The sequence below is a fragment of the Anomalospiza imberbis genome, chromosome 27 (genome assembly GCF_031753505.1).
Source record: "Anomalospiza imberbis isolate Cuckoo-Finch-1a 21T00152 chromosome 27, ASM3175350v1, whole genome shotgun sequence".
In the NCBI taxonomy this organism is placed as follows: domain Eukaryota; kingdom Metazoa; phylum Chordata; class Aves; order Passeriformes; family Viduidae; genus Anomalospiza; species Anomalospiza imberbis.
In genome coordinates, this window is record NC_089707.1 from 4,430,452 (window position 1) to 4,457,153 (window position 26,702).

At 57.3% G+C, this 26,702-nt stretch overlaps 1 protein-coding gene across 1 annotated transcript; it reads left to right on the top strand.

Annotated features, from left to right (window-relative positions):
• The first annotated feature begins 1,345 nt into the window (after nt 1-1,345).
• On the top strand, nt 1,346-22,231 carry ZBTB7A (zinc finger and BTB domain containing 7A). Its single transcript, XM_068174140.1, has 3 exons — nt 1,346-1,504; nt 15,020-16,227; nt 21,335-22,231. The coding sequence occupies exons 2-3, from the start codon at nt 15,035-15,037 to the stop codon at nt 21,807-21,809; spliced, it is 1,668 nt and encodes a 555-aa protein (XP_068030241.1). The 5' UTR covers nt 1,346-1,504; nt 15,020-15,034; the 3' UTR covers nt 21,810-22,231.
• The last annotated feature ends 4,471 nt before the right edge of the window (nt 22,232-26,702 follow it).

Genomic DNA, 26,702 nt, shown 5'->3' on the forward strand with positions numbered 1-26,702 from the left:
GTGGGGTGACCCGGAGGTGCCCGTGGGGGGGGGGACCCGAGTGGGTTTGGGGGGGGACCTGTGGGGACACACGTGGGTCTGGGGGCACGGGAAGGGGGTGACACGTGGGTAGGTGTCACCCCCGGACCCCCGGACCCCCGGTCTCCTCCGGACCCAGAGGAGCCCGGAGAGGTGACCCGAGGGGTGACACGAGTGGCTTTTGGGGGTGTGACACATAAAGGATGACCCCGAGGCCCCGCGGGAGATGCCCCGTGGGGTGACACCCGTGGGTTTGGGGAGCACAGAGGTGCCCCAGGGGGTGACAGGTGAGTAGGGTGACACAGAAGGGACCTGTGGGGTGACACCCGTGGGTTTGGGGACCACGGAGGTGCCCCAAGGGGGTGACAGGTGGGTAGGGTGACCCAAAGGGGCTCAAGGAGGCGCCCGGTGGAGACACGAGTGGGTTTGGGGCCGGAGAAGGTGCCCCGTGGGATGACACGAGGGGGTCTGGGGGACACCAGGGCGACCCAGACGGGACCTGAGGGTTGCCCAGTGGGGACACGAGTGGGTCTGGGGTCATGTGACACGCGGCGGGAGATGCCCCGTGATGTGACACGCGTGGCTCTGGGGTCTGTGCGACAATGACGGGGGGGGAGTTGACACCGTGTGACACGCGTGGCTCTGGGGTCTGTGTGACAATGACGGGGGGGGGAGTTGACACTGTGTGACACGCGTGGGTCTGGGGTCTGTGTGACAATGACGGGGGGGGAGTTGACACTGTGTGACACGCGTGGGTCTGGGGTCTGTGCGACAATGACGGGGGGGGAGTTGACACTGTGTGACACGCGTGGGTCTGGGGTCTGTGCGACAATGACGGGGGTGGGGGAGGCGACACCGTGTGACACGCGTGGGTCTGGGGTCTGTGTGACAATGACGGGGGGGGAGTTGACAACGTGTGACACGCGTGGCTCTGGGGTCTGTGTGACAATGCCGGGGGTGGGGGAGGCGACACCGTGTGACACGCGTGGCTCTGGGGTCTGTGCAACAATGACGGGGGGGGAGTTGACACTGTGTGACACGCGTGGCTCTGGGGTCTGTGCGACACTCCCGGGGGGAGGTGACGAGGCGACACCGGGTGACACGCGTGACTCCTGCTCGTGCCGTCCCGCGGCGGGGGGGGGGGGGGGTCCGTGGGGTCCCTTCTCGGGTGTCCCCCGGCCGCGCCCCCCCGAGCCCCCCTCTCCCCCCCCACCCGCGGCCGCGCCGCGCTGCGCCCCCCCCCGGCCGGAGGCGGCTGCGCCCCGCGGGGGGGGGCGGCGGGCGGGGGGGGGGGGGGGGGGGCGGCGCGCGGCCCCTTTAAGAGCGGGGCGGCCCCGGCCGGAGCAGGAAGGAGCCGCATACGGGCCTCGGCGAGCAGCTCCCGCGGGGCGGCCAGAGCCTGCTCCGCCCGCCCGCACGGCCCGGCCCGCCCGCCTCGGCACGGAGCGGCCCGCTCCGCTCGCCCGGACCGCTCGGCCCCCGCCCGGTACGGAACTGAGGGGTGGGCGCGGAGGAAGGGAGAGGGGGGGGTCGCGCATGTAGGGGGGGGGGGGGGGGGGGTGGGTAGGGCCTGACCCTCCCCCCCCCCCCCCACCCCTCCCCGGGGGGAGTGGGGGGGTGGGGAGGGGTCGGTTGGGTCCGTTGCGGGGGGGGGGTGGGGGCTGCCCCCCCTCCGTATACGTTGTACTTGGCCGGGCCGTGCTGGGGGGGTCGCGGAGGGGGGGGGGGGTGGGGGGGGGGAAGGGTTGGGAGCGGGGAGGTGTGGGGGGGGGCAGCGCGGCGCGGGGGTTGCCGGGAGTTGTAGTCCCTCGGCGGCGCCGCGCCGCAGGTGCCGGTGGGCGAGCGGACTGCGCTTCCCGGCGCCCCCCGCGCGCGCGGCGAGCGGGAGGCGTGTTGATGGGCAGCGGGCGGGGCCAATCGGGGCGCGCCCTCCGCCCCGCGCGCCCGCCCCGCCCGCCGCCGCCCGGCCCAATGGCGGGCGCCGCGCGGGGTGGCCGGGGACGGGCGCGGCGGGGCCTGCGCGGCCCCCACCCCCCCCCCTCAGCCCGGGCCCGCGACCCCCGCCCGGGCCCGGCCCCGCCGCGACCCTCGCCCGCCCCGCCGCCCCCGCGGGGCCGCCGCCGACTCCTCCCCACCCCCCCCTCTACTCGTCCCCCCCCCCCCCCCGGCGCCCCCCGCCCCCGCCTCCCCCCGGCCTCCATTGCGGCGCCCGCCCGCCCGCCCGGGGGAAGGGGTGGGGTCGTGGCTCCCGGCCAAGGCTCCCTGTGGGCCCCGCGGGGGGGGGCGGCCCGGGCCGGCGGGGGGGGGAGGCCGGTCATGGGTGGGGTCCCCCGGGGCCGCCCCGTGCGGGGGCGTCGGGCCGGGCCGTCCCCGCGCACCCCAAGGTCGTTGCCGGCCGGGGGGCGCCGGCCCGGCCCTGCCCGCCCCGCTCCGGCCCTGCGCGTCCGGGGTTGTTTTTACCCCCCTCGGCCGGCCCTTATCTCCCCCCGGCCGGCTGCGGGCAGGGGGGGGCCGCGGTGATAATCCCCCCGCGGGGCTGGGGCGCTGCTGCCCGGAGGAGCCCGGCGGGATAAGCCTCTCTCCCCGCGGGGCTGCGCAGCAGCGAGGCCGGCGGGTGCTCGGCGTGAGGGGCAGCATCCCTCGCTCCTGCCAAAACATTCCCTGCGTGCCCGGGGACCCGGCACTGCCTTCTCATCGTCATCCCCCACCGCGGGGCTCGGGCTTGGACGTGGTGGTTCCGGTCAGGTGCCCAAAACTGCCGTGCCGTGCTGAGGCCCCCGTGACACAGCCAAAGGTCCCTGCCCTCTTCCCCTCGAAGCGCTGCTTGGTGAGGCTGGAGACGGGACAAAGTTAGGGACACGTCGCTGGGACCGTGGGCTGGCAGCTGGGCACTGCCAGGGAGAGGGTTCCTTGGCCGTGCTGTTCCAGGAGTGTGGGAAAAGTTGGTTTATGAAGCTGTTTCAGGAGAGGCTGAGGTTGGATATCAGGAAAAGGTTCTTTTTCCAGAGCGTGGTGGGGTGCTGGACAGATTCCCCAGGGAATTGTCCCAGCCCCGAGGCTGCCAGAGCTCCAGGAACATCTGGACAGCACTCCCAGGGATGTGCAGGGTGGGATTATTGGGGTGTCTGTGCAGCGCCAGCAGCTGGGCTGGATGATCCCTGTGGGTCCCTTCCTGCTGAGGTTATTCCATGGAAAGCCCTGGGACTGCGGCAGCAGCACCAGAACGTGTAAACCCCGGCGTTCCTGTGCTGAAAGCGACAGTTCCTGTTGTACAAGCCCAGCCGACGTGACTGCCTGGCCCCTGCCTGGCTCTCCGTGTTCCCTGAGCTCCTGCAGACCCTCGGCTTTGGGCAGCCAAAGTTTCTTTGGGCTCAAGGACTCTTGGGAAGAGTTTGCTGCCAGTCCCAGTTCAAGAGCAGCCGCGTTCCCATGGCTGTTCGTTGTCCTGGCTATCAAAACCATAACTTATATAATAACTGTTTTATGGACATGGGGAGAGAAAGGTTCTGCCTGGAAGAATTTACAACCTAATGAGGGTTGAAGTTGTGCTCAGCGTAGCAACGGAGCTAAAAGGTTGTCCCTTTCCAAATGTGTTTGGGGTGGTTGTTGGTGGTATATTTCAAGGAATTGTGTGATTTCTCAAGGATTCTGCCCGTCCTGGTTGGAAATTGCAGCTCTTCTGGAGGCTGAGCAGGAGGAGCCAGGCTGGCTTTAATTCTGATAGTTTTGCTGGAGTTGTTGGATTTCAACTACTTTAAACAAAAAAATAAATAAATAAAAGAGACCGAGAGAAACTGAGGAGTTTATTAGAGAGGAGCCTTTCTTGTTTAATATTCATTCTGGCCCCTGTTTAGGCTTGTTCTGGTGAAAGAGGGAGTGAAGAGGTGCAACCCAAACATGGGTGAGATGGTGGGATTTTTCCACCAAGCCTTAATTGCTTCAGTAACTCCAGGGAGGGTTTTGCAAGGCAGGAGCTCTTAATAAACGTGGTGGTGAATGAAAGTAGTTCCTCACTTTGCTGCTCTGCAACTCTTCCTCTGCCTTTTTTTTTTTTTTTTTTTTTTTTTTTAATTATTAATCGTTTTTCACTCGTATTTCATCCCGTGGTTGTGGGTCTGGTGAAGATCTTTAGCTGTGGCTTCATGAGGAGCTCTGCTCTGTGGAGGAGCTGGGTGGAATTAATTTGGCACGGTGAGGGCGGCCGGGTTCCCTTCGTGTTTGGTGACTTTTGGAAGCAGAATTAAAAATTCCAGTTGTTCTCCCAGTGTGGGAATTTGGATGTGGGCACGGGACGCAAATGAGGGGTGAAATTTATGCTGCCATCGAGGCTCTGTGGTGCTTTGGGTGCTCCTGTCTCCCTTCAAAACCTTATTTTGGGATCAAGTGCTGGGGTTTAACTGCAGGATCGAGTCCCATGCGGGTGTCCCACCTAAAAACTGTGAAATCCTGAGTCTGTATTTGAGACGGAGTCTAAATGCTTGAGAGCTGTGGTTTAATTTTGATTAAAACTGACACTTGGGGGTTTTCTGCCCGTCTCGGGATGCTGAGTTTTTGGAAGATGAGCTTGTGTGGCGAACAATTAGAACCCGACTCGTTATCTCTCCTAGTCCAGGCAATATACAGTTGCTTTAACTACACTCTCAACCAGCCTTAACCTCAAATTTGAGCAGACCCGTCCCAGTCTGTAATTAAAAGCCTTTTGAGGAGCAGAACTCAGGGAGAGGGAAGAAGACTAGGCAGTGTCTGGGCTAAGGGAAGCGTTTCTCCCCAATCGCGTGGCCCTTTGATCCAAACTGCTGCTGTGTCCGTCCCTCTACCTGTGCCTGCAGCGTCCCAGAGGAGCTCTGGAGGACGTCAGCGGGAGTAAACGAGGTCAGGCAAGCGCTGGGATCCTCTGCGAGTAGCCAGGGACGATTGTTCCTCGCCCAGCCCCCTGCCCGTATCGCCTTCCCTGCGCTCAGTTTCAGTTTCCCACCCGCCCGGTGGCACCGCCGGCTCCGGTGGCAGAGCCGGGGCGCGACTTCCCCGCCTTGAATCCCGGCGGGGCTCGTTCCCCCGGAGCTCCGGCCGGCTGAGGGATTTGGGAATGTCCCGCAGCAGCCCCGGGCTGCAGGTGGAAGGGAACTATAGGGCTCAGCTTAATGCGACAAGGTGCGAGAAACTGGAAACTGCCGCGAGCTGCCCCGGAGCTGCAGGTGGGAGCCAAGGGCACGTCGGTGGGATGAGCCGCAGATCCCCTGGCAATCAGCGGCTTCCCAACACCCTGGCTTCGCCCATCCCTGGAAAAATGTGCGGCCGGAGAGTCGGGAGCGTGACCTGCCAGCGCTGGCCTGGCCGGCTGGAACGCTGCTCCCGCATCCCCGCCGAGCCGCGTCCTCCTGGGGCACCCTCGGGATCGTTCTCCTCCTGTTTCCCACCCCTGTGCCCACCTGAAGCCCGTGGCCCTCTCCCAACCTGTCCCTGTTGCCTGGTTTCTCCAAAGCAGAGGATGCTCCCTGGTCCCAGCGCTGGGTTTTAACTCCCTCCTCCCCACCTTTCACTCCACTCCTGCACCCATTTCCTTCCTGCTTCGTGCACCTCCTGATTTCCCACCGGCACGCTGGGAACCAGTGAGTAAATGTCTTTTTTTTTCCCCCCGTTGTTTGCTGGAGCTGGGAAGGTGCCCGAGGTGGGCTTGTAGCTACAGGTTGCTGCTGTGCAGCTCCTCGGAGCCTCCTGCCCCGACAGGCAGAGCACAGGGATCAGCACAGGGATCAGCATTCCCCCTGTGCATCCCAGCAGGGCAGGAAGGAAGGAGCTCCGTGGCAGGAGAGCGTTGCCAGGGATGAAGCCCCGCTTGCTCCCGGGATTCGCTTTTGCTCGTCATCACCCGGAGCCGGGAATGGCAGGACGAGCTGTCTGTTAATCCACAAACTGGGAATTACATAAGGGACTACCCTGCCCTGCTCTCTCACCAAACTCCGGTCTTATTCTTTTATTTATTTCCCCCCTTTTTTTTTCCCCCCTCCCCTTTCCCGGTGTGGAAAAGAACAACCGGTCTGTGAGGTGTCATTTGAGGCAATTAGATTAATGCCAGAGCCTCGGGCAGGGAATGTCAGGAGTGGCAGGGGGGGAATGGGGCTGCAGAGGGAATCCTGGGACAGGGGATAGGGATGGGTGCTTTGGGGGTTGCTGCTGGAATGGGGGGATTTGGGGTTTGAGCAGTTCCTAGGACTCTCTGTTTAGGAGTCAGGAGAGGTGTGACAGGGAGGGGAACATGGAGTGAGAGGGTAAATGCTGTTTGAGACCTGTGGGAATGGGGGGGATTTGGGATTTGAGCAGTTTTTATGATTCTCTTAGTTCAGGAGGCCATGAGAGCTGTGACAGGAGAGGGGGAACGTGGTGTGAAGGGGCAGATGGGTTTGCTTTTTCTCAAGGAATCACTGGAGGAAATTTTGGCTGGAGTGGGGACAGGCTTTGGCCTCTGAAGGGGAGGAGGTGTCCAAGCATGACCTGCTCTGATTGTCCTCCAACCTGGAGCAGCTGGGCCGTGCTGGGGGTTAAAGCTTCGAGTCCTCAATTGTTCCCTTGGAAAGGGGCCCCACGTTGCCTTTCTGGAAAGCAGCTGCTTATTCCTGCCTGGATCTTGGTGCCTCCAGGCTCCCGGGGCTCCCAGGTTGGAAAAGAACTCTCCTGGGGGAGAGCTGCTCCTGCAGCCAGCACTGGAGCACACACAGCCTCGTGCTTTGTGCAGTTCTTCCCCTTTTTCCGTGCAACTCTTGAGACTTTCTGAAGTATTTTGGAGAACTGTGGCTGGCTCAGCCACGGCCTGGTGTTGTCCAGAAGCTCCCAAAACTAGGGAGTTTTCCCACAGGAGCCACGTGGGAGGGAACCTGTTGGAGGGCCAGGACTGCAGCAGGGTGGGCACATTTGGGCTCGGTGGAAAGGGTTTGTTTGAGCAGCAAAACAGGGAGTTCCCATGAATTCCAGGGTATCCGGCCTTCCTGGGCTCTGGGCTGAGCTCAGATGGACTCAGCTTAGCCTGAGGATTGAGGGAGGCCTGGGAGTTGCTGAAACAGAGGTGGGTTTGGAGCAGGGATTGAGGGTCTTTGAGCAGCTCTCAGCAGTTTGAGGTTTGCTTTATCTCAGTGCAGGGAAATTCCTGTGACCTGTTGGGGACAATCCCAGCACATGGAGTTGGTGCCATGGACTCTGTGCTGAGGCAGAGTGACAGTGCTGGGGATGGAGGAGCTTCTCACCCCAAAATAGCCCTCACACACAGAGCTCGGGTGGGAGACTCCCCGGGCTCAAACCAAGGCACATTCCTGCCGGATTAAATCCGGCCTCTGATGACAAAGGAGAAAATTGGCAAGGAGGGCTGGGTGGAGGAACCAGTTCAGGCTCACCTTGCAACATGAGAGCAGTTTGGTGCTGTCAGGACTGAGGGTGGCTCCGTGCCTTGGCTGCAGGTTTGGGATCCTCTGGAACAGCACCGGTGTTTGGCCACTTGACCATTGTCCATCAGGGTTCACATCCTGCCTTTGGCCAGCAGCTGGAAACTGAAGTTTCTCAGGAGCTGTGCTGGGCCCTGCAAGGAAATCCCATCCCAGTTACATCCCAGGGAGCTGTGGAATGTGACATTGGGTCATCCCTCATCTGCCTGGGCTGTGGAAGTAAATCCTTGGAGAGGGAGCCGTGTCTCTGGGAATACCATCAGGTTTCCTGGGAGATGCAGAGTCCTTCCCAGGCCCTTGGGATGAGTCGGAGTGAGCCTGTTCCTAGGTGGCACTTGTCCTTCCACTGGAACAATTCCACAGCTGGCTTGTCCAGCCTCGTCTGGGCCAGCATGTGAAAACCACTGCAATTCAGACAGTTTGGGAAAACCAAGAGGAGAAAGCCCCTTTCTTCCTGGTGGCTCCACAGCAGCATTCCCAACAATTCCCTGTAGGTGATGAGGAATCCCAGACCTCCAGCCTGACCATGGTGGGGCAAGGAGGGCTGGGTGGTTCTTGCTTTAATGGGTCTTTATTCCATTGAAGTTCTGGGGTGCTTGTGGAGGGTCTGTGGGATGTTCAGATCCAGTGCCCCATCCAGACTTCAGCAATTGCTCTTGCTGCCAGAAGCTGCAGGATGTGGGGTTCTCCTTTCCTCTCTGAGCCTCCTTGCTGTCAAATCCTGGCGTGTCCTGGCTGTTCCTGCAGTGCTTTCAGTGCTTTTTCCCTGGGCATTAATGGCTCATGGAGAGCTTTGGCTCTTCCCTTCACAAGGGCCTGGAGTGCCAGGGGAAGGGGAAATGGCTTCAAAATAAAATGAGGGCAGGGATAGATGGGATATCAGGAAGGAATTCCTCCCTGGGAGGGTGGGGAGACCCTAAGGTTGAATTCCCACAGGAGCTGTGGCTGCCCCTGGATCCCTGGAAATGTCCAAGGCCAGGTTGGAGCACCCTGGGATACTGGAAGGTGTCCCTGCCCATGGGATGGGAGAGGATGAGCTTCAACCCACACCAGCCTGGGATTTCAGGGATGTGTCAACCCATGCCCCAGGATCTGCAGGGTTTGGGGCAGATTTCCTTTCCCTTGGAGCAGCTGCTCTGTGTGAAGGGGCTGTAGGAGGGGGGTTGGCTGTGCTGGAGCTTCCCGTGGAGCAGGGAGAAGAAAACCTCCCTGGCAGGTCGGACCTGACCAGGTCAGCCTGGCTGTTTTGGTTACGTGGTCACACCACGAGTCTGTCGGGTTGGGCTGAGGCAGGGGAGGCTGCTGGAGCCCAGGAGCTGTCAGAACATCTCAGAAGTTCTTCCACTTCACCTTGAATTTGAGACTTTGACTCATCACAGAATGGTTTGGGTAGAAGAGACCTTAAAGCTCATCCAGTTCCACCCCTTTCCACTGTTCATCACATTCCACTCTTCAAGGCTGCTCCAAGCCCAGTCCAGCCTGGCCTTGGACACTTCCAGGGATGGAGCAGCCACAGCTTCTCTGGGGATTCCATTCCACTCCCTCCCCACCCTCACAGGGAAGAATTCCTTCCCAACATCCCATCTAAACCTACTCTGAATCCTTTCCCCCTTGTCCTGTCACTCCATGTCCCTCCCCATCTCTCTTGGGGCACTGCAAGATCTCCAGAGCCCTTGCAGCAGCATTCCAACATTCAAAGGGACCTACAAGATGTGGGATGCTCTGATCTTTGGAAGGACCAGAACAATCCAACCACTCTGAGGAGCCCCTGGAGGCGGGTTTGGTCAGGGGTGTGATCTGGAGCCTCTTTGGGAATCAGCTGAACCGTCCTTGTGTGGTTCAGTCTCATTCCTCATTCCTCACATCCCAAATCCAGAGCTGCAGTCGCTTTTCCCTGTTAAGGGCTGGAGGGGATGGATGCCCATGCTTGGAAAACAGAGCCAGATTGTCCAAAGCAGCCCACAGATGTTTGCAGGGCACTAGTTCTGCTCCAAGCTCTTCACTTCAAGAGCTGCATGATCTTGGTCATGTTACCCGAGATGGGATGTCCAGTCAGGACAGAAGAAAGCTGGAATTCACTCTTTGCCACTGATGACTCCATTGCCTTCTCAAGACTGAGGATTTCTTCCCACTGCATCATTGAAAATGTAGTTTTATTTAAAATAAAAGCATGCTGAGGTTTTTTTTCCCACAGTGCAATTCCTTCTGTTGATGTGCAGGTTCTTCCTCTCAGGAACATCCAGTGGGTTCTCCAGGTCCAAAAAATTCGGATAGTTTGACCCTAAACTATCATTTCAGCACATTTCCTTGTTGGGAGCCGTTGAGTTTCCATGGCTTTGTGGAGTGGTTGGAATTGCGACTTCTCCCAAGCAGGCAAAACACCTCCTTCCCTTCCTGCTGCCTGCCACGTTCCCACCTCCCCGGCTGCTCCGTGCAAGGTGTGTGTCCCGAGGCCTCGGCAGAGTTTCGGGTGGATCCTGGGCAGAGGAAGACCTGCTGGGGCCTGTCCTGGGCTGGTGTCAGCACAGGCACTGCCTCCTGCTCCCCATGGCCACAGAGCTGCCTTATCCCCAGGCATCCAGGCTGGCAGAGGTGTCCTTGCAGCTGGGAGAAGGATGGGGGGACTGGGATGGTCTGTCCCCTAAATATAAAGAGGTCAGGACTTGTGGGGCGTGAGCTGTTCCTAGGGGAAAATGCCCGTTTCTCCAGCTGGTGGTGAGGGAATGCTGGGATCGTGTTTGGGCCTTGGGCAGCAGCCCCTGGGGTGTTTTTTGGTGTAAAACACCATTATTTTAATAATTCTTCCCTGGTGCGGCTGCCGAGGCTGCCCTGCCTCAGTTGTGTGTGTTTGCTCCAAGAAACCCAGAGCAACTTGGGATCCTTGGGCACCTTGAGCAAGAGGCGGAGTATCCCATATTCTGGAATGGTTTGGGTTGGATGGACCTTAATATTCCTGCCATGGGCAGGGACATCCTCCAGTATCCCAGGGTGCTCCAACCTGGCCTGGGACACTTCCAGGGATCCAGGGGCAGCCACAGCTCTTCTGGGAATTCCATCCCAATATCCCATCTCACCCTGCTCTGTCAGTTTGAATCCTTTCCCTCTTACCCTGTCACTTCATACTCACCTCCAAAGTCCCTCAACATGTCCCAGAGCTCAGCTCTTCCCAAGAAATGTTGCTTTGTGGATCACAGAATTCCCTAAAGCCGTTTTGCCTTGTGCTCCATGGAAAGGGTGATGCTGATTCTCCCTTCCTGGCCCGAGCAGGTGCCAGGTGTTGCTCAAGTTCTCACCTGTGCTGCTGCAGTGGGCGGCACCTCTGCCTTTGGAAAGGGTTTTGGGATCTTTTCCGGATTAGAGCACGTAGAGAACATTGGCTGTTCCCAGTTCCCCAGGCGTGACCGAGCTCTTCCACCTGTGTATTCCTGAGCCCTCCCAAACTGCTCAGGTTCCTCTAAATTTTAAGGCAAAGAAGCAAAGGGAAAAGGAAAAAAAAAAAAAAAAAAAAAAGAAGAAGCCCACTGAGGTTCTGTGGAAAACTGGTAATTAAAGAGGTGTTTTGTCAGCACTTTTGTTTGTGATCCCATCTTGATGTGGTCGTCTCATTTGAATGTAAATGTCAAATTCCAGAGCTCCTGAAGGAGAGGGATTGGGTGACATCCTGCTGAGGGAAGCACAAGCTCAGGGGTTTCAGTGAGCTCTGGGTGCTGCTCTTGAGCTGGGGGAGGGGGGGGGGACCTGGGAGGAGAGAGGTGAGAAATTGAGTTTAAAAAAAGGAAATAAAATCGCAGTGGTGAGGTCACAGCTGTGTCCTGCTGTGTCCTGGTCTGGCCCCTCGCTGTGAGAAGGACACAGAGGGGCTGGAGTGAGCCCAGAGAAGGGAATGGAGCTGGGAAGAGTCTGGAAAACATCTGAGGGAGCTGGGGAGGCTCAGGAGTGACCTTCTGGCTCTGCACAAGTCCCTGACTGGGGGGGCAGCCAGGAGGGGTCAGGTTCTGCTCCCAGGGGACAACAGGACGAGAGGGAGCAGCCTTGAGTTGCACCAGGGCAGGTTCAGGTTGGATATTGGGACAATTTCTGCATGGAAAGAATGATTAGCCGTTGGCAGGGCTGCTCAGGGTGTCCCCATCCCTGGAGGTGTCCAAGGACAGGCTGGAGGTGGCACTGGGTGCTCTGGGCTGGGGACGAGGTGGGGATTGGGCACAGCTGGGACTCGATGATCCTGGAGGGCTTTTCCAACCTCAGGGATTCCATTTCAGTGTTGAGGAGCAGCGTCCAGAGGCGATGGGGAATGAGCTGGATGTGGCACATCAGCTCAGGGAGGTGGAGAATTTCCCTCAAACCCATTGACCACCCAAAAAATGACATTTTTCGTGCCCGGAATCAGGCTGTGTGTGCCGGGCTGACCTGTGGAGCTGGAATAGCCCCAGCTCCGTTGTGTTGGGATTTTGGAAGCGCCGAGGGGGCTGAGAGCGGGCTTGGGGCTGCACAGGGTGTCCCACCAGGGCTGTCAGTGATGTTCCTAAATCACCTGGAGGCCTCAGCTCTCGCTCCAACCCCTCTTTCTCATGGGCTCTATTTCACCTCGATGGTTCCCTCCCAGTTGCCTGTGAGGGCCATTCCCACACTTCTCCCCCGCAGCCACTTTTGGGGTGAAATGTGGCACCTCTGAGCCCTGCAGAGCCACCCGGTCTGGGACAGGGACCTGGAGCGGCCGGGCAGGCAGGGAGAGAATGGAGCTGCTGGGAAAGATAGGTCAGTAGTTGAAGCTCCCCCTTGGTGGCCCATTCAGACCTTTCCTTGCCAGGGAGGGGACGAGCTGTGGTTGTGCCAGCGGCTTTTGTCACTTGTCACCTGGCTTCAGGACATTCCCAGCTGGATTTTGCCCATTCCATCGTGGCGTTGAGCCCTGGTGCCATGAGCAAGCAGTGGATTTGGGGTGCTTGGAATGTCTTTTGAGTCAAGACTCAAGAAGTTCCCAAAACCCCAAATCCACACTTTGGAGCGCTCCCTTTCCCATTGGCAATTCCTAAACTGTTCAGCCCCTGGAAAGGGAATGGGGGTGAAGTTTTAAGGACTCAGTCTCTGGATGAGGCTGGAGCATCCAGGCCCTGAATCCATTCCTGGGGGGCTCGAGATGCCCCCTTTGCCCCCGCCGTCCTCGGCCACCGCGGCTGTGGGACACAAAGGCCGTGTTGTGTGCGGGGTGGCCGAGTTGGAGCAGGCTCCAGCCCGGCCCTTGGCAGTCTCATGACCCTGCAGCCATTCCCACACTGTCAGGATGATTATCCCAGCCCCCAGGGTGGGGGGGTGACCTTGCCTGCATGCTCTGGCTGCTCCCTGTGGTCCCCAGAGCGGGGGCGTGTGGGGGACAGACACGGCTGCCTCAGGACCCCTGCCCGGAGCTTCCAAACGCTGCATGCAGCTCCAATTCATTGGTCTGGGGAGAAGAAAAACTTGTGAAGCATCTCTTGTAGAGAGGAAGGAGAGGGGGGAAGCTCCAGTGCTGGTTTTGGGGCTGGCAGGGATATGGGATCTGCTTTTCTGTGTGCGGTGGCCCCGGTCAGGTTTTGGGGAGCTCTGGAGCTGCCCCAGTGGGAATGGGACAAGCTCAAATTCACTGGTTTTGGGAGAAAAAAACTTGTGAAGCATCTCTTGTAGAGAGGAAGGAGAGGGGGAAGCTCCAGTGCTGGTTTTGGGGCTGGCAGGGATATGGGATCTGCTTTTCTGTGTGCGGTGGCCCTGGTCAGGTTTTGGGGAGCTCTGGAGCTGCCCCAGTGGGAATGGGATAAGCGGTGCTGAGGCAGCAAAGCCTCCCTGGAATCCCAGCTCAGGATTCCTCTGGGATCCCCTGGGGATGCTGGGATGGGGTGACCTTGCCCAAAGTCACACCTGAAGCCGGGGCCGGGTGCCACCAAACAGCCCTTTCCTCCCTGATGTAAAAAATCCATGAAATTAGGGTTTAAAGGTCAAATCCCAGAGCTCAGGAGGTGGCTCTGGAGTTGATCCCTGGTGTCTCAGGAAGACACCTGGCTTTGGTGTTTGGTCTTGGTGGCAGGACTGGTGCCTGCCCTGCACATCAGCCCCCCTGAGTCCTCCTCCCTTCTCCTCACCCCCATCCCATTCCTGCTGGGAGCTGAACACTGGTGTCCTCCTGCTGTTGATTATCCAGGGATTTGCTCCAGATCCGTTTTCCACAGCCTCAGACCTGCCTTCTCCTGCCTTTTCTCTGTATAAAACAGGAAGGTGCCAAAGCTAAACTTATTTTCTGGGCTTAACAAAACTTTTCAAAAATAAGTAAATATGGAAAACTACTGAGGAGGCCGGGGGTGGGTGGGGGAAGTCAGAGTTGTGCAACCTGGGCTCCTGCTCCGTGCTGGGACCCGGGGCTGGGAGTTGCTTCCTGAATAATTATTCCTGTTCTGGATCCATCCTGACTCATCCGTCCCCCCATGGCGTGGGACAGGCCACGTCCCGCCGTGCCTCAGTTTCCCCATCTGGAAATCAGGAACTTGGATACTCCAGCCTTGTGCCAAGGGTGATTTTTGGACCGGTTTGTGCGTGGATTTCTTGGCTCCTGCTGATCCCAGTGCTTGGGATGGGGGGAATTACATTGATTTTCCAGCAAAGGCATCGCTGCTTCAAGGAGCAGGTGGATTTGCTGCTCGAGATGGACAGGAGGGAAATGTTATTCCTCATTTTTGGGATCAGAAGACTGGGACTGTGGGAGAATTAGAGGCTGCTCAGGGTCACAGTCGGGCCCCAGTGCCCATTTCTCAGCAAAGGGGATCCCCCTGGGTTTTTCCAGCCTTTGGAGTCAAGTGGACGTGTCAGGAGTGACTTTATTTATTTATCTTGTCCCAAAAAAAAACTTGGCATTGGGAAAAGCTGCTGCTTCTGCTGGAACCTGTCCAGGATCCGGGACTGGTGCTGGCACTTGGTGATCCCAGTGTCCTTTCCTCTCTCCTGCTCTCAGGAAGGAGCAGGAGCTGCCTGGGCTTCCAGGGATCAGCTCTGGTCTGTCAAACACCTGCAGCAGCAGCTTGGGGTGGCTGGGGCTCCCCTCTCCCTGCCCTTCCCAAGGGATATTCCCTGCCCTCATCTCTCCAGGTGTTCTGGCACCCCGGGATGAGCGATGGGAATGGTGTTCCCGGTGATGACATCATTGTTTTGGCTTCTCTCAGTGAGCTGGGGACCTTCCCAGCAGGAATGGGAATGGGAAATGCTCCCAGAGGTGGACTGGGATGCACTGGGGAGGTTCAGGCCGCCGTAGCCCCACGCTGGGCACAGCTGTGCCCGCTCCAGGTGCTGCCTGGCTGGGTGATGCCAGCTCCCTGCCAAGGCTTGCTGCTCTGGCCCGGATCCGCGCTAATTCAGCTGTTCTCGCTTGAGAGCACCTGGGCTCTGTTCCTCCTCCTCCTCCTCCCCAGGTAAGCACAGGACGGGCAGGACGATGGGAGAGGCGCAGGGGACACGCGCGGTGCTGCCGGGTGCGTCCCTCAGGAATTTGGGAATTCTCCCGATGCCTCCAAGCTCTGACTCACGGCCTTCCCCCTCCTTCCCCACAGCCTTCAGCGTGGAAGATGGCGGGTGGCGTGGACGGCCCCATAGGGATCCCGTTCCCGGATCACAGCAGCGACATCCTCAGCAGCCTGAATGAGCAGAGGAACAACGGGCTGCTGTGCGACGTGGTCATCCTGGTGGAAGGCCAGGAGTTCCCCACCCACCGCTCCGTCCTGGCAGCGTGCAGCCAGTACTTCAAGAAGCTCTTCACCTCAGGGTTAGTGGTGGACCAGCAGAACGTGTATGAGATAGACTTTGTGAGTGCGGACGCCCTGTCGGCGCTGCTGGAGTTCGCCTACACCGCGACCCTCACCGTCAGCACTTCCAACGTCAACGACATCCTCAACGCCGCCACGCTGCTGGAGATCCCGGCCGTCAGGGATGTCTGCACGGATCTCCTGGAGAGGAAGATTCTGGCCAAAAATGACCAGATGGATACAGTAGATCAAATTGATCAGAGGAACCATCTCAGAGCAAAAGAGTACCTGGAGTTCTTCCAGAGCAACCCCGTGAACGGCCACCAAGGCAGCTTTCCGTGGACCAACCCAGAGTTGAGAGACCTTCAGAGACTGAACTTCCGAGGCCAAGAGGAGGAGGAGGAGTCGAACTGCAATGGCCTGGACTTCTACTCGCAAGCCACCCCAACCGAAAGACCAAAGGCAAGTGACTGTGACCCTGACAGCAACCCGGCCATGTGGCTGGACCGCGAGGACGAGGAGCCGGTCAGCGGCGGGATGTTCTCCCCTTCCCAGAACGGACATTACAGCAGCCGTGGCTTGGCCACCCCGGGAGAAGAGGAGGGGGGCACCCCCAGGGGCCCTCTGGACCCGCAGGAAGCCGGGGACTCGCCCAGCTTCATCCCCACGGGCACGGAGACGGAGGACGATGCCAGGGAGGTGGATGACCTGGCCGCCAGCGCCCTGCTCCAGCAGATGATCAACTCGGTGGGGCGGCAGCAGCTCGGCGACGACGACCGCAAGGACGAGGACGGGGTCATGGATTATTACTTGAAATATTTCGGCAGTTCCAGCGAGGGCGACGTGTACCCGTCCTGGTCCCAGAAGGTGGAGAAGAAGATCAGGGCGAAAGCATTCCAGAAGTGCCCCATCTGCGAGAAGGTGATCCAGGGCGCCGGGAAGCTGCCGCGCCACATCCGCACCCACACCGGGGAGAAGCCCTACGAGTGCAACATCTGCAACGTCCGATTCACCAGGTACGGGCCGGGAACGGGGGCTACACACAAACCTGGGGGCTGCACACAAGCCCTGGGGCCAGACACAAACCTGGGGGCTTCACACAAACCCAGGGCTTGCACAGAAACCCTAGGGGCTGGACACAAACGCTGGGGCTGCACACAAATCCGGGGGCTGCACAAAAATCCGGGGGCTGCACACAAACCTGGCCCTCCCCTCACCCCAGGAGCCAGCCCAGGGCTGGTCCTGGGTGATTTTATCTCTCTGCTCATTTCCATCCTAACTGGCGAGTTGGGGCTGGAGGCCAAAGTTTTCCAGGGAGCAGTTTGGGGGTGTGACACTTGAGCTATCTCAAGGGGCCTGGCTCGATGGCCAGTGCCACCATCCTGCTGTCCTGACTTGCTGAGCTCTGCTGGAAACCCGACATGGGGGGGAAACAGAGCTGCAGCTCTTGCTCTGTCCATCGTGGCCGAGGCAGGAGCAGGGGAATTGTTTGGGCACGGCTGAGGTGGTGGTGGTTGGGTTGGAAGGAGGTTGGAGCCCACTCGTGTCCTTGGCAGGCCGAGCTCTGCAGCCCCGGTGCAGCTCCCGGGGGCGTTTGCCACGGCCCTGTTCCTAATCAGGGCTCCTCTGCTCCTCGCCTGGACCACGGGAGCACCAAAGAAAGGGGATATTGTTTGGGTTGCTCCGGTTCACTCCAGTCCGTGGCCGGGCGCCGCCTCCTCTCGCCGGGCTCTGTGGCCGCCGGGGCCGGGCCGGGCCGGGGGTCCCAGCCTGGAGCGGCCCTGGCCCTGCCGAGGGCCAGCGTGGGCTGCCTGGGCCTGGGGCTGTTCCTTTCCCTTTCCCTTTCCCTTTCCCTTTCCCTTTCCCTTCCCTTTCCCTGCTCCCTTTCCTTTTCCCTGCCTGCTCCCTTTCCTTCCCTTTCCCTGCTCTTTTTCCCTTCACTTTTCTTGCTCCTTTTCTCTTTCCCTTCTCTTTCCCTCCCCTTTCCCTGCTCCTTTTCCCTTCCCTTTCCCTGCCTGCCCAGACGTTCCCACTGTGCCACTTCCCACAGCCCAGGCCGGCCCTTCCAGGCCCCTCGTGCTTTGGGGGCTCCATCCCATGGGGCTGCTCTGTGTGGGATCCGTGTAAAATCCGTGTGGGATTGCTGTGAGATCGTGTGGGATCCCTGTGGGATCCATGTGGGATCCGTGTAAAATCCGTGTGGGATCGCTGTGAGATCCCTGTGGGATCCATGTGGGATCCATGTGGGATCCGTGTAAAATCCGTGTAAAATCCATGTGGGATCCATGTGGGATCCGTGTGGGATCCATGTGGGATCCGTGTGGGATCCATGTGGGATCCGTGTAAAATCCGTGTGGGATCACTGTGGGATCCATGTGGGATCGCTGTGGGATCCGTGTAAGATCCATGTGGGATCCGTGTGAGATCATTGTGGGATACATGTGGGATCCGTGTGGGATCCATGTAAGATCCATGTGGGATCTGTGTAAAATCCGTGTGGGATCCGTGTGGGATCCGTGTGGGATCCCTGGGGCAGCGGGGGGCAGGAGGCCGTGTCCTGCCCCTTCCCCTGCTCGGCCGCGCCCAGCCCACGTTGCAGAGCTGAGGAATGCAGATAATGGCAGGGGCAGGGTGCCAGCCCTCCCTCCCCGCTCCCCCGGCCCTGCCACGCAGCACCTCCCTGCTCCTGGGGCCCGGGGCCGGTCCCACAGCGATCCCACAGCGATCCCACAGCGATCCCACCCGCTGTGCACCCCCCAGGGCACCGCAGGACGTGGAAATGCCACAGGGTCCCTGGCAGCTGCTGGCACTGCGAGATGAGGGGGGCACAGGGGTTTCTGGGGAGGGGGAGTTGGTGGGGCAGTGCCACCTCCTCCCTTTTCCATCCTGCTCCCATTCCATGGGATGAGGACCCTGCTCCCATTGTGTGGGGTTAGGACCTGCTCCCATTCTGTGGGATGAGGAACTGCTCCCATTCTGTGGGATGAGGAACTGCTCCCATTCCATGGGATGAGGACCCTGCTCCCATTCTGTAGGATGAGGAACTGCTCCCATTCTGTGGGATTATAACCTGCTCCCATTCCGTGGGATGAGGACCCTGCTCCCATTCTGTGGGATGAGGAACTGCTCCCATTCTGTGGGATTATAACCTGCTCCCATTCCGTGGGATGAGCACCCTGCTCCCATTCCATGGGATGAGGACCCTGCTCCCATTCTGTAGGGTGAGGAACTGCTCCCATTCTGTGGGATGAGCACCCTGCTCCCATTCCATGGGATGAGGAACTGCTCCCATTCTGTGGGATTATAACCTGTTCCCACTCTGTGGGGTGAGGATCCTACTCCCATTCCATAGGATAAGCACCCTGCTCCCTTTCTGTGGGATGAGGCCCTGCTCCCATTTTGTGGGGTTAGGATGTGCTCCCATTCTGTAGGATGAGGACCCTGCTCTCTTTCTGTGGGATTAGGACATGTTCCCTGTTGGCTCCCAGGAGGGCCTGGCACCTGTAGAAAATTTGCTTTTCTAAACCACCAGATTCCAAAGCACATCTTCCTGCTTCTTCCCACAGCAGGGTTTGGGCTGGAGAAGCTGGATAGGGACACGGAGCTGTCCTTGGCACCGCTGTTCCCATTCCCCGAGCTCCATTTCCCCCTGATTTTACTATTGCTTTGCTTTCCTTCTCCATGGCTGGAAAACAAATCCCTTCCCCATTCCGTGGGGTGCTGGCCCTGGGAGGGGGTTTGGGGTGTGGCAGGAGGAGTGGGGCTGTTCCAGCCGGGTGTTCCTGGCCGGGTGGGACCCAGCCCGGCCCTTCTCAGGGATTTTTGCTCCCTGGCGTTTCCTGGTTCCTCCACGGTCGCAGGGGGAGGAGCAGCTCCTGATAAGAAAAGACAGAGTTGGGGGAGGTTATAAAACGCCAAATTTTAATTTCACAAGCCCGTTTCTGTGTCACTCAGAGCTGGACACGACCTCGGGGCTTTGATCTTTCCCTGGAGCTTTAGGATTTTTGGGGTTCCCTGGGTAAAGGGAGAACGTTCAGGGCTGGGATCTGTGTTCCATCCAGGAATGGGGTGGATCCCTTTGGGAAGGGTCGGGCAGGTGCTGGGGAGGGCAAGAGGGGCTCCCACTGCCTGGCCACGTGCTCGGGGCTGGATTTGCCTCCAGGAAGCAGCGATGGCTGCGGCTCACGTGGCCCTGCTGGCCCCAAATGAGCCCCTCGGGCCCTGCACGAGCCATGTGTGACCCCATAGCTGTGATCAGCCCTGGGCTGGGCAGGGTGTGAGCCCATAACCCTGCTCAGACCCCATATGGGGCAGTGTGTGACCCCATAACCCTGCTCAGACCCCATATGGGGCAGTGTGTGACCCCATAACCCTGCTCAGATCCTATATGGAGCAATGTGTGAGCTCATAACCCTGCTCAGATCTCATATGAGGCAATGTGTGAGCCCATAACCCTGCTCAGACCCCATGTGGGGCAGTGTGTGACCCCATAACCCTGCTCAGACCTCATATGGGGCAATGTGTGACCCCATAACCCTGCTCAGACCCCATGTGGGGCAGTGTGTGACCCCATAACCCTGCTCAGACCCCATATGGGGCAGTGTGTGACCCCATAACCCTGCTCAGACCCCATGTGGGGCAGTGTGTGACCCCATAACCCTGCTCAGATCCTATATGGGGCAATGTGTGAGCTCATAACCCTGCTCAGATCCTATATGGGGCAGTGTGTGACCCCATAAACCTGCTCAGACCCCATATGGGGCAGTGTGTAACCCTACCCTCACACCCTACACTAGGTGATGCTCAGCTCCACACCAGGAGCTGCCCAGACCATTGTAAGGTCCATCCCCACACCAGGAGCTGCCTGGCACCGGTGTCCATCCCCACACCAGGAGCTGCCTGGCACCAATGTCCAACCCCACACCAGGAGCTGATCAGCACCAATGTCCAACCCCACACCAGGAGCTGATCAGCACCAGTGTCCATCCCCACACCAGGAGCTGCCCAGCCCTGTTCCAGTGTCCATCCCCACACCAGGAGCTGCCCAGCCCTGTTCCAGTGTCCATCCCCACACCAGGAGCTGCCCAGCCCTGTTCCAGTGTCCATCCCCACACCAGGAGCTGCCTGGCACCAATGTCCATCCCCACACCAGGAGCTGCCTGGCACCAATGTCCAACCCCACACCAGGAGCTGCCCAGCCCTGTTCCAGTGTCCATCCCCACACCAGGAGCTGCCTGGCACCAATGTCCATCCCCACACCAGGAGCTGCCTGGCACCAATGTCCAACCCCACACCAGGAGCTGCCCAGCCCTGTTCCAGTGTCCATCCCCACACCAGGAGCTGCCTGGCACCAATGTCCAACCCCACACCAGGAGCTGCCCAGCCCTGTTCCAGTGTCCATCCCCACACCAGGAGCTGCCCAGCCCTGTTCCAGTGTCCATCCCCACACCAGGAGCTGCCCAGCCCTGTTCCAGTGTCCATCCCCACACCAGGAGCTGCCCAGCCCTGTTCCAGTGTCCATCCCCACACCAGGAGCTGCCCAGCCCTGTTCCAGTGTCCATCCCCACACCAGGAGCTCCCTGGCACCAGTGTCCATCCCCACACCAGGAGCTGCCTGGCACCAGTGTCCATCCCCACACCAGGAGCTGCCCAGCCCTGTTCCAGTGTCCATCCCCACACCAGGAGCTGCTCAGCCCTGTTCCAGTGTCCATCCCCACACCAGGAGCTGCTCAGCCCTGTTCCAGTGTCCATCCCCACACCAGGAGCTGCCCAGCCCTGTTCCAATGTCCATCCCCACACCAGGAGCTGCCTGGCACCAATGTCCAACCCCACACCAGGAGCTGCCCAGCCCTGTTCCAGTGTCCATCCCCACACCAGGAGCTGCCCAGCCCTGTTCCAGTGTCCATCCCCACACCAGGAGCTGCCTGGCACCAATGTCCATCCCCACACCAGGAGCTGCTCAGCCCTGTTCCAGTGTCCATCCCCACACCAGGAGCTGCCCAGCCCCGTCCCAGTGCCACCCAGTGCCACCCAGTGCGGGATGTCACCCTCCTCCACCCCCCTCCCTGCCCGCTGCCCCTCCAGCACCCCAACTCCCCGTGACGGCGCCTGTTCTCTCTGCAGGCAGGACAAGCTGAAGGTGCACATGCGGAAGCACACGGGGGAGAAGCCCTACCTGTGCCAGCAGTGCGGGGCCGCCTTCGCCCACAACTACGACTTGAAGAACCACATGCGGGTGCACACGGGGCTGCGGCCGTACCAGTGCGACAGCTGCTGCAAGACTTTCGTCCGCTCCGACCACCTGCACAGGCACCTTAAAAAAGATGGATGCAACGGGATCCCGTCGCGGAGGGGCCGCAAGCCGCGGGTCAGGGAGGCCGGGGCCATGCCCCCCACGCCCACGGGCGGCGCCGAGGACGGGAGCTTCGCGGCCGGGGGTGAGAGCCACGAGTCCGAGGACACCGCGCAGGGCACCGAGCAGGAGCAGCAGCAGCAGCAGCAGCAGCAGCAGCACTTTGAGGAGAATTCCAATAACGAAGCGCCGGGATTGAATGTAGCAGGAGGGTCGGATGAGGGTAACGCGCAAGGACTCTCCTAAACCAAAAAAAAAAAAAAAAACAAAACAAAATCCAACCCCAACCGATGAAATGATGAAACAACCACCTGAAAAAAACAAACAAACAAAGTCACAAAATCTAGTTAGTACTTTTCCTCCGATTTTTCTCTTTAAAAGATGTTTCTCTCCCTTTTTTTTAAGGAAAAAAAAAAAGCGACAAAAAAAGAAAAAAAAACCACAAAAAAAAAAGAGAGATATTATATTAACGTTTTCCAATCTTCCCATCGTAAGCGGGGCTCTCCCCCGAGGATCCCTCATAGCCAAGGACCTTTTCTTGGAAAGGCAAGGACGCTAGGGAAGCACGAGGTGGGGATGGAAAGTGGCTCTGTCGCATGGAAAAGAGCTTCCATGTAAATCCAAAGCTTTATTTTGTGTCCAAACACGTGTTTAAAAAAAAAGAAAAAGCAAAGAAAAAAAAAAAACTTATTTCAGAGAGAGATCTATTTAAGGAAAAAAAAAAAAAGGAAAAAATAGAAAAAAAAAAAAGGAGTGGTAGGAGTTGGAAGGGCTGTGGCAGGGAGGGGTTTGGGATTTGGGGGCCGGGGGCTCCTTCCCAGGAGATCGGGGCCGGGATTTGGGGTCAGTCCCCCCAGCCCCGTGCGAGGCTCAGTCGGGCAGCGAGGGCTGCGGGTGGGGAGAGCAGCTGGGGAAAAAAAAAAAATTGCTGGAAATTGCTGGAAAATTTGCCTAAAAAAAACAAACAAACAAACAAATAATGTGAGAGAGGGCAGCAGGTTCGGCAGGGTTTGTGTCGGGCACCCGGGGCTGGGGACACTGGAGATGGGGACAGGGCAGGGATGGGGACACCAGGGATGGGGACACCAGGGATGGGGACACCAGGGATGGGGACACCAGGGGTGGCTCAGCCATGCCATGGATTCTGTGTCCATCCCCGTGTCCATCCCCGTGTCCATCCCCGTGTCCATCCCCGTGACCATCCCCGTGTCCATCCCTGTGTCCATCCCCGTGTCCATCCCCGTGTCCATCCCCGTGTCCATCCCCGTGTCCATCCCTGTGTCCATCCCCGTGTCCATCCCCGTGTCCATCCCCGTGTCCATCCCCGTGTCCATCCCCGTGTCCATCCCCGTGTCCATCCCCGTCCCTCCCCATGTCCCCACATCGTCCCCACCCCGCAGTGCCCAGGAAGTGCCTGAGTCAGCCCAGCCCCCGCTGCCGGCAGAATTTGGGGCTGGGGGGGTCCCAAATCCCACCCCCAGGGAATTTTTCTTCCCGACCCCCTCCCCCAGGGAATTTTTTTTTCCCCCCACCCACCCAGGGAATTTTTTTTTTCCCTCCCCCGGCTCCGCCCAGCGTGGCCCCAAAAATGCCTCTGAATTCCTTTGGGGGGAAAAAAAAAAAAAAAAAAGGTTTTTTGGGGTCTCCCCTAAAGGAGCAGGAGGCCTTTGGGAAGGGGGGAGCAGCCTGGCCACCCCCCAGCCCCGTTCCCAAAAATAAAATATATATATATATATATATAAATATATATCTAGAGATGCTCTATGGCTGGAGAGGCGGGTCCCGACCCTCGGGGGGAAAAGGCACCTTTGAGTTGGTCACCTGTTTTCTAAATGCACATTTTTAAATGCTAGAAAAAAAAAAAAAGAAAAAAAAAAAAAAAAAAGAGTTAAAAAAACCAGAGATTTTAAGCCCTTTTATTTTCAAAGCACTTTTTAGATTCTCTTCCTTTTATTTTAATTTTTTTGTTGGTTTTTTTTGGGTTTTTTTCCTTTTTTTTTTTTTTTTGGTGTTTTTACTTTTGAAAGAAAAAAAGCAAAGAGCAGGTTTTGGCCGAATGTATTTTGGAGAGGGAGTGAGAGGGGAGTGTGTGCTGGGGGGTGGGGTGAGTGGTGGGGCTGGGGGAAGAGATGGATGTTTATTTAATGCAGAAAAACAAAAAAAAGCAATAAAAAAATTCCAAAAAAAAGCTTAAAAATAATAATAATAAAAAAAAAAAGAAAACAAAGAAGTCTTAGCACTTTGCGATGGAACGGGTACTTTGAGCTCACTTTATCTTAATTTAAAAATAAGCAAGATTCAAGATGTTTACAAGTCAAAAAAAAAACTTTAAAAAAAAAAAAAACGACTTCTACGGAGAAAAAAAATATTATTAAAAAAAAAGCCTAAATTTATTTTTGTAAGAAAAAAAAAAATGTGTATATATATATATATATTTAACAAAAAAACCTAGAAAAAAATACAAATATAGGCAGAATCCAAGTGAGATTGGAGGATGGGAGGAAGATGCTAATTAGGTTCTGTGACATGCCCTGACCCTCGGGAATTTTAAATAGAAAAAAAAATATCCATGGAAGCTTGAATTTTAGGCAGGAATCCTGGGGGTTGTGGCTCGCTCACTGCTCCCCACAGCCTTGAGCAGGTTGTTTGTTTGTTTTGGGTTTTTTTTTTTAATTATTTTTTGTAGAAATAATTTTATTTTTTCGATGTTTTTTTAGCCAGTGCCAGCGCAGAGGTGTTGGGATCCCTGTGGATTTGGAAAAATCCCACCTGGAGCAGGGAAACTGGGATCAGGGCTGGGAAATTGGGATCTGAGCTGGGAAATTGGGATCTGGGCAGGGAAATTGGGATCTGGATAGAGAAATTGGGATCTGGATAGGAAAATTGGGATCTGAGCTGGGAAATTGGGATCAGGGCTGGGAAATTGGGATCTGAGCTGGGAAATTGGGATCTGGGCAGGGAAATTGGGATCTGGATAGAGAAATTGGGATCTGGGCAGGGAAATTGGGATCTGAGCTGGGAAATTGGGATCTGGATAGAGAAATTGGGATCTGGATAGAGGAATTGGGATCTGGGCAGGGAAATTGGGATCTGGATAGAGAAATTGGGATCTGAGCTGGGAAATTGGGATCTGGATAGAGAAATTGGGATCTGGATAGAGAAATTGGGATCTGAGCTGGGAAATTGGGATCAGGGCTGGGAAATTGGGATCTGAGCTGGGAAATTGGGATCTGGGCTGGGAAATTGGGATCTGGATAGAGAAATTGGGATCTGGGCAGGGAAATTGGGATCTGGATAGAGAAATTGGGATCTGGGCAGGGAAATTGGGATCTGAGCTGGGAAATTGGGATCTGAACTGGGAAATTGGGATCTGGATAGAGGAATTGGGATCTGGGCTGGGAAATTGGGATCTGGATAGAGAAATTGGGATCTGGGCAGGGAAATTGGGATCAGGGCTGGGAATCCCCCCGGGAAGGCGCTGGAGGGACCCAGATCCAGGCTGGATTTGGGGCACCACGATGCTCCCCGTGGATTTGGATCCCTCCAGGGATGTGACCGCGAATTCCTGGGAAGGAGCCGGAGGAATCCCGAGCGGGAGGAATCCCAAATCCCAGGGATTTGTGTCCCTCCCGTTGCCCTTTTGGGCAGGAAAATCGGGATCCCAGATCCCTGTGGATCCACATCCCTCCCTGAGCAGGAAATTTGGGATCTGGGCAGCGAATCCCACCGGGAAGGGGCCAGATCCCGGCTGGAACTGGGGGGCTCCAGGCTGGGCCGACCCTCTGGCAGCACTGGCTGAATTTTTTTGGGAATATGCAAAGAAAATTCCGCGTGGATTTGTAAATAGAGACTTGTGCAGGTTCCGTGTTGTGCTCGGGGTTGTGGTGGCTCCTCTTGTCCCGTTTTTTTTTGGTTTTTTTTTTTTTCCCCTTGGGATTTTCCCACCCTCGCTGCTGCTTTTCCTTCCCCCCTTCCCAATCCCGAAGGAATTTTGGGGGCTCTGGGGAAGCAGCATCGGGGAGGGGGTTCCAGGTGTGCAGAGAAAGGGGGGGGAGAAAAGTGGGGGGAAGGAAAAAAATGGGGGAAAAAAGGGGGGAGTGATTCAAAAAAAAAAAAAAGAGGAAAAAAGAGGGGAAAGGAAATTGGAGGGGAGAAATAAAAGAGGGAAAATAAGGGAAAGAAAGGGGGGGGAGAAGGAAAAATGAGAAATGAAAGAAGGAAAAAAAGGGTGGAAAAAGAGGGGGGGAAATGAGAAAAGAAGGAATAAATTGGGGGGGGGGTGGGCAAGGGGAGAAAAATAGGGAAAGAGAAGGAAAAAAGGAAAAATACAAAGGAAAAAGAGCACAAAGGAGGAAGAGGAGAGAGGAGCAGACTCAGGATTCCCCCGGCGTTGTCCCCTCCCTGTCCCCCCCACTGGCAACACTTTAGCACAAAGTGAAGTTTGCACTAAAAATAAATCAAGAAAAAGCAAAAAAAAAAAAAAAGCTCCAAATCCCCCAGGATCGTCCCTGTCCCGTCGCCTTAAACCCCTCACCCCAAATCCCCCCCCGTAGCTCAGCATCGAAATTTTTATCTTTATTCTGATTAATTTTAATTTAATTTGAGGTTTGTTTTTTTCTTTTTTGAATCCAGGTTGGGATGAAAGTGTTGCCAAAGAAAGTGCTGAGTTACGGTGGGAAGAGAGAGAGAGAGGGAGAGAGAGGAATAATAATAAAAGTTATTAATAATAATAATAATAATCAATGATTAAATAATAAAATTTGGATCGAAGCCAAGCAGGGGCAAGGGGAAATAAGGAAGGGGAAAAAAAGGATTTTTTTGATTTAAAAGAGGAAAAAATTCGTGTGTCCCCCCCCCTTTCCTTCCCCCATCCCACCTCCCCCGTGGGGGCTCAGCCCGGGTTTAGGGGGGTTAATCCAAGTTTGGGGGGCTCAGGCCAATTTTGGGGGATTAATCCAGGTTTGGGGGGGCTCAGCCCGGGTTTAGGGGGGTTAATCCAAGTTTGGGGGGCTCAGGCCAATTTTGGGGGATTAATCCAGGTTTGGGGGGGCTCAGGCCAATTTTGGGGGATTAATCTAGGTTTGGGGGGGCTCAGGCCGGGTTTAGGGGGATTAATCCAGGTTTGGGGGGGCTCAGGCC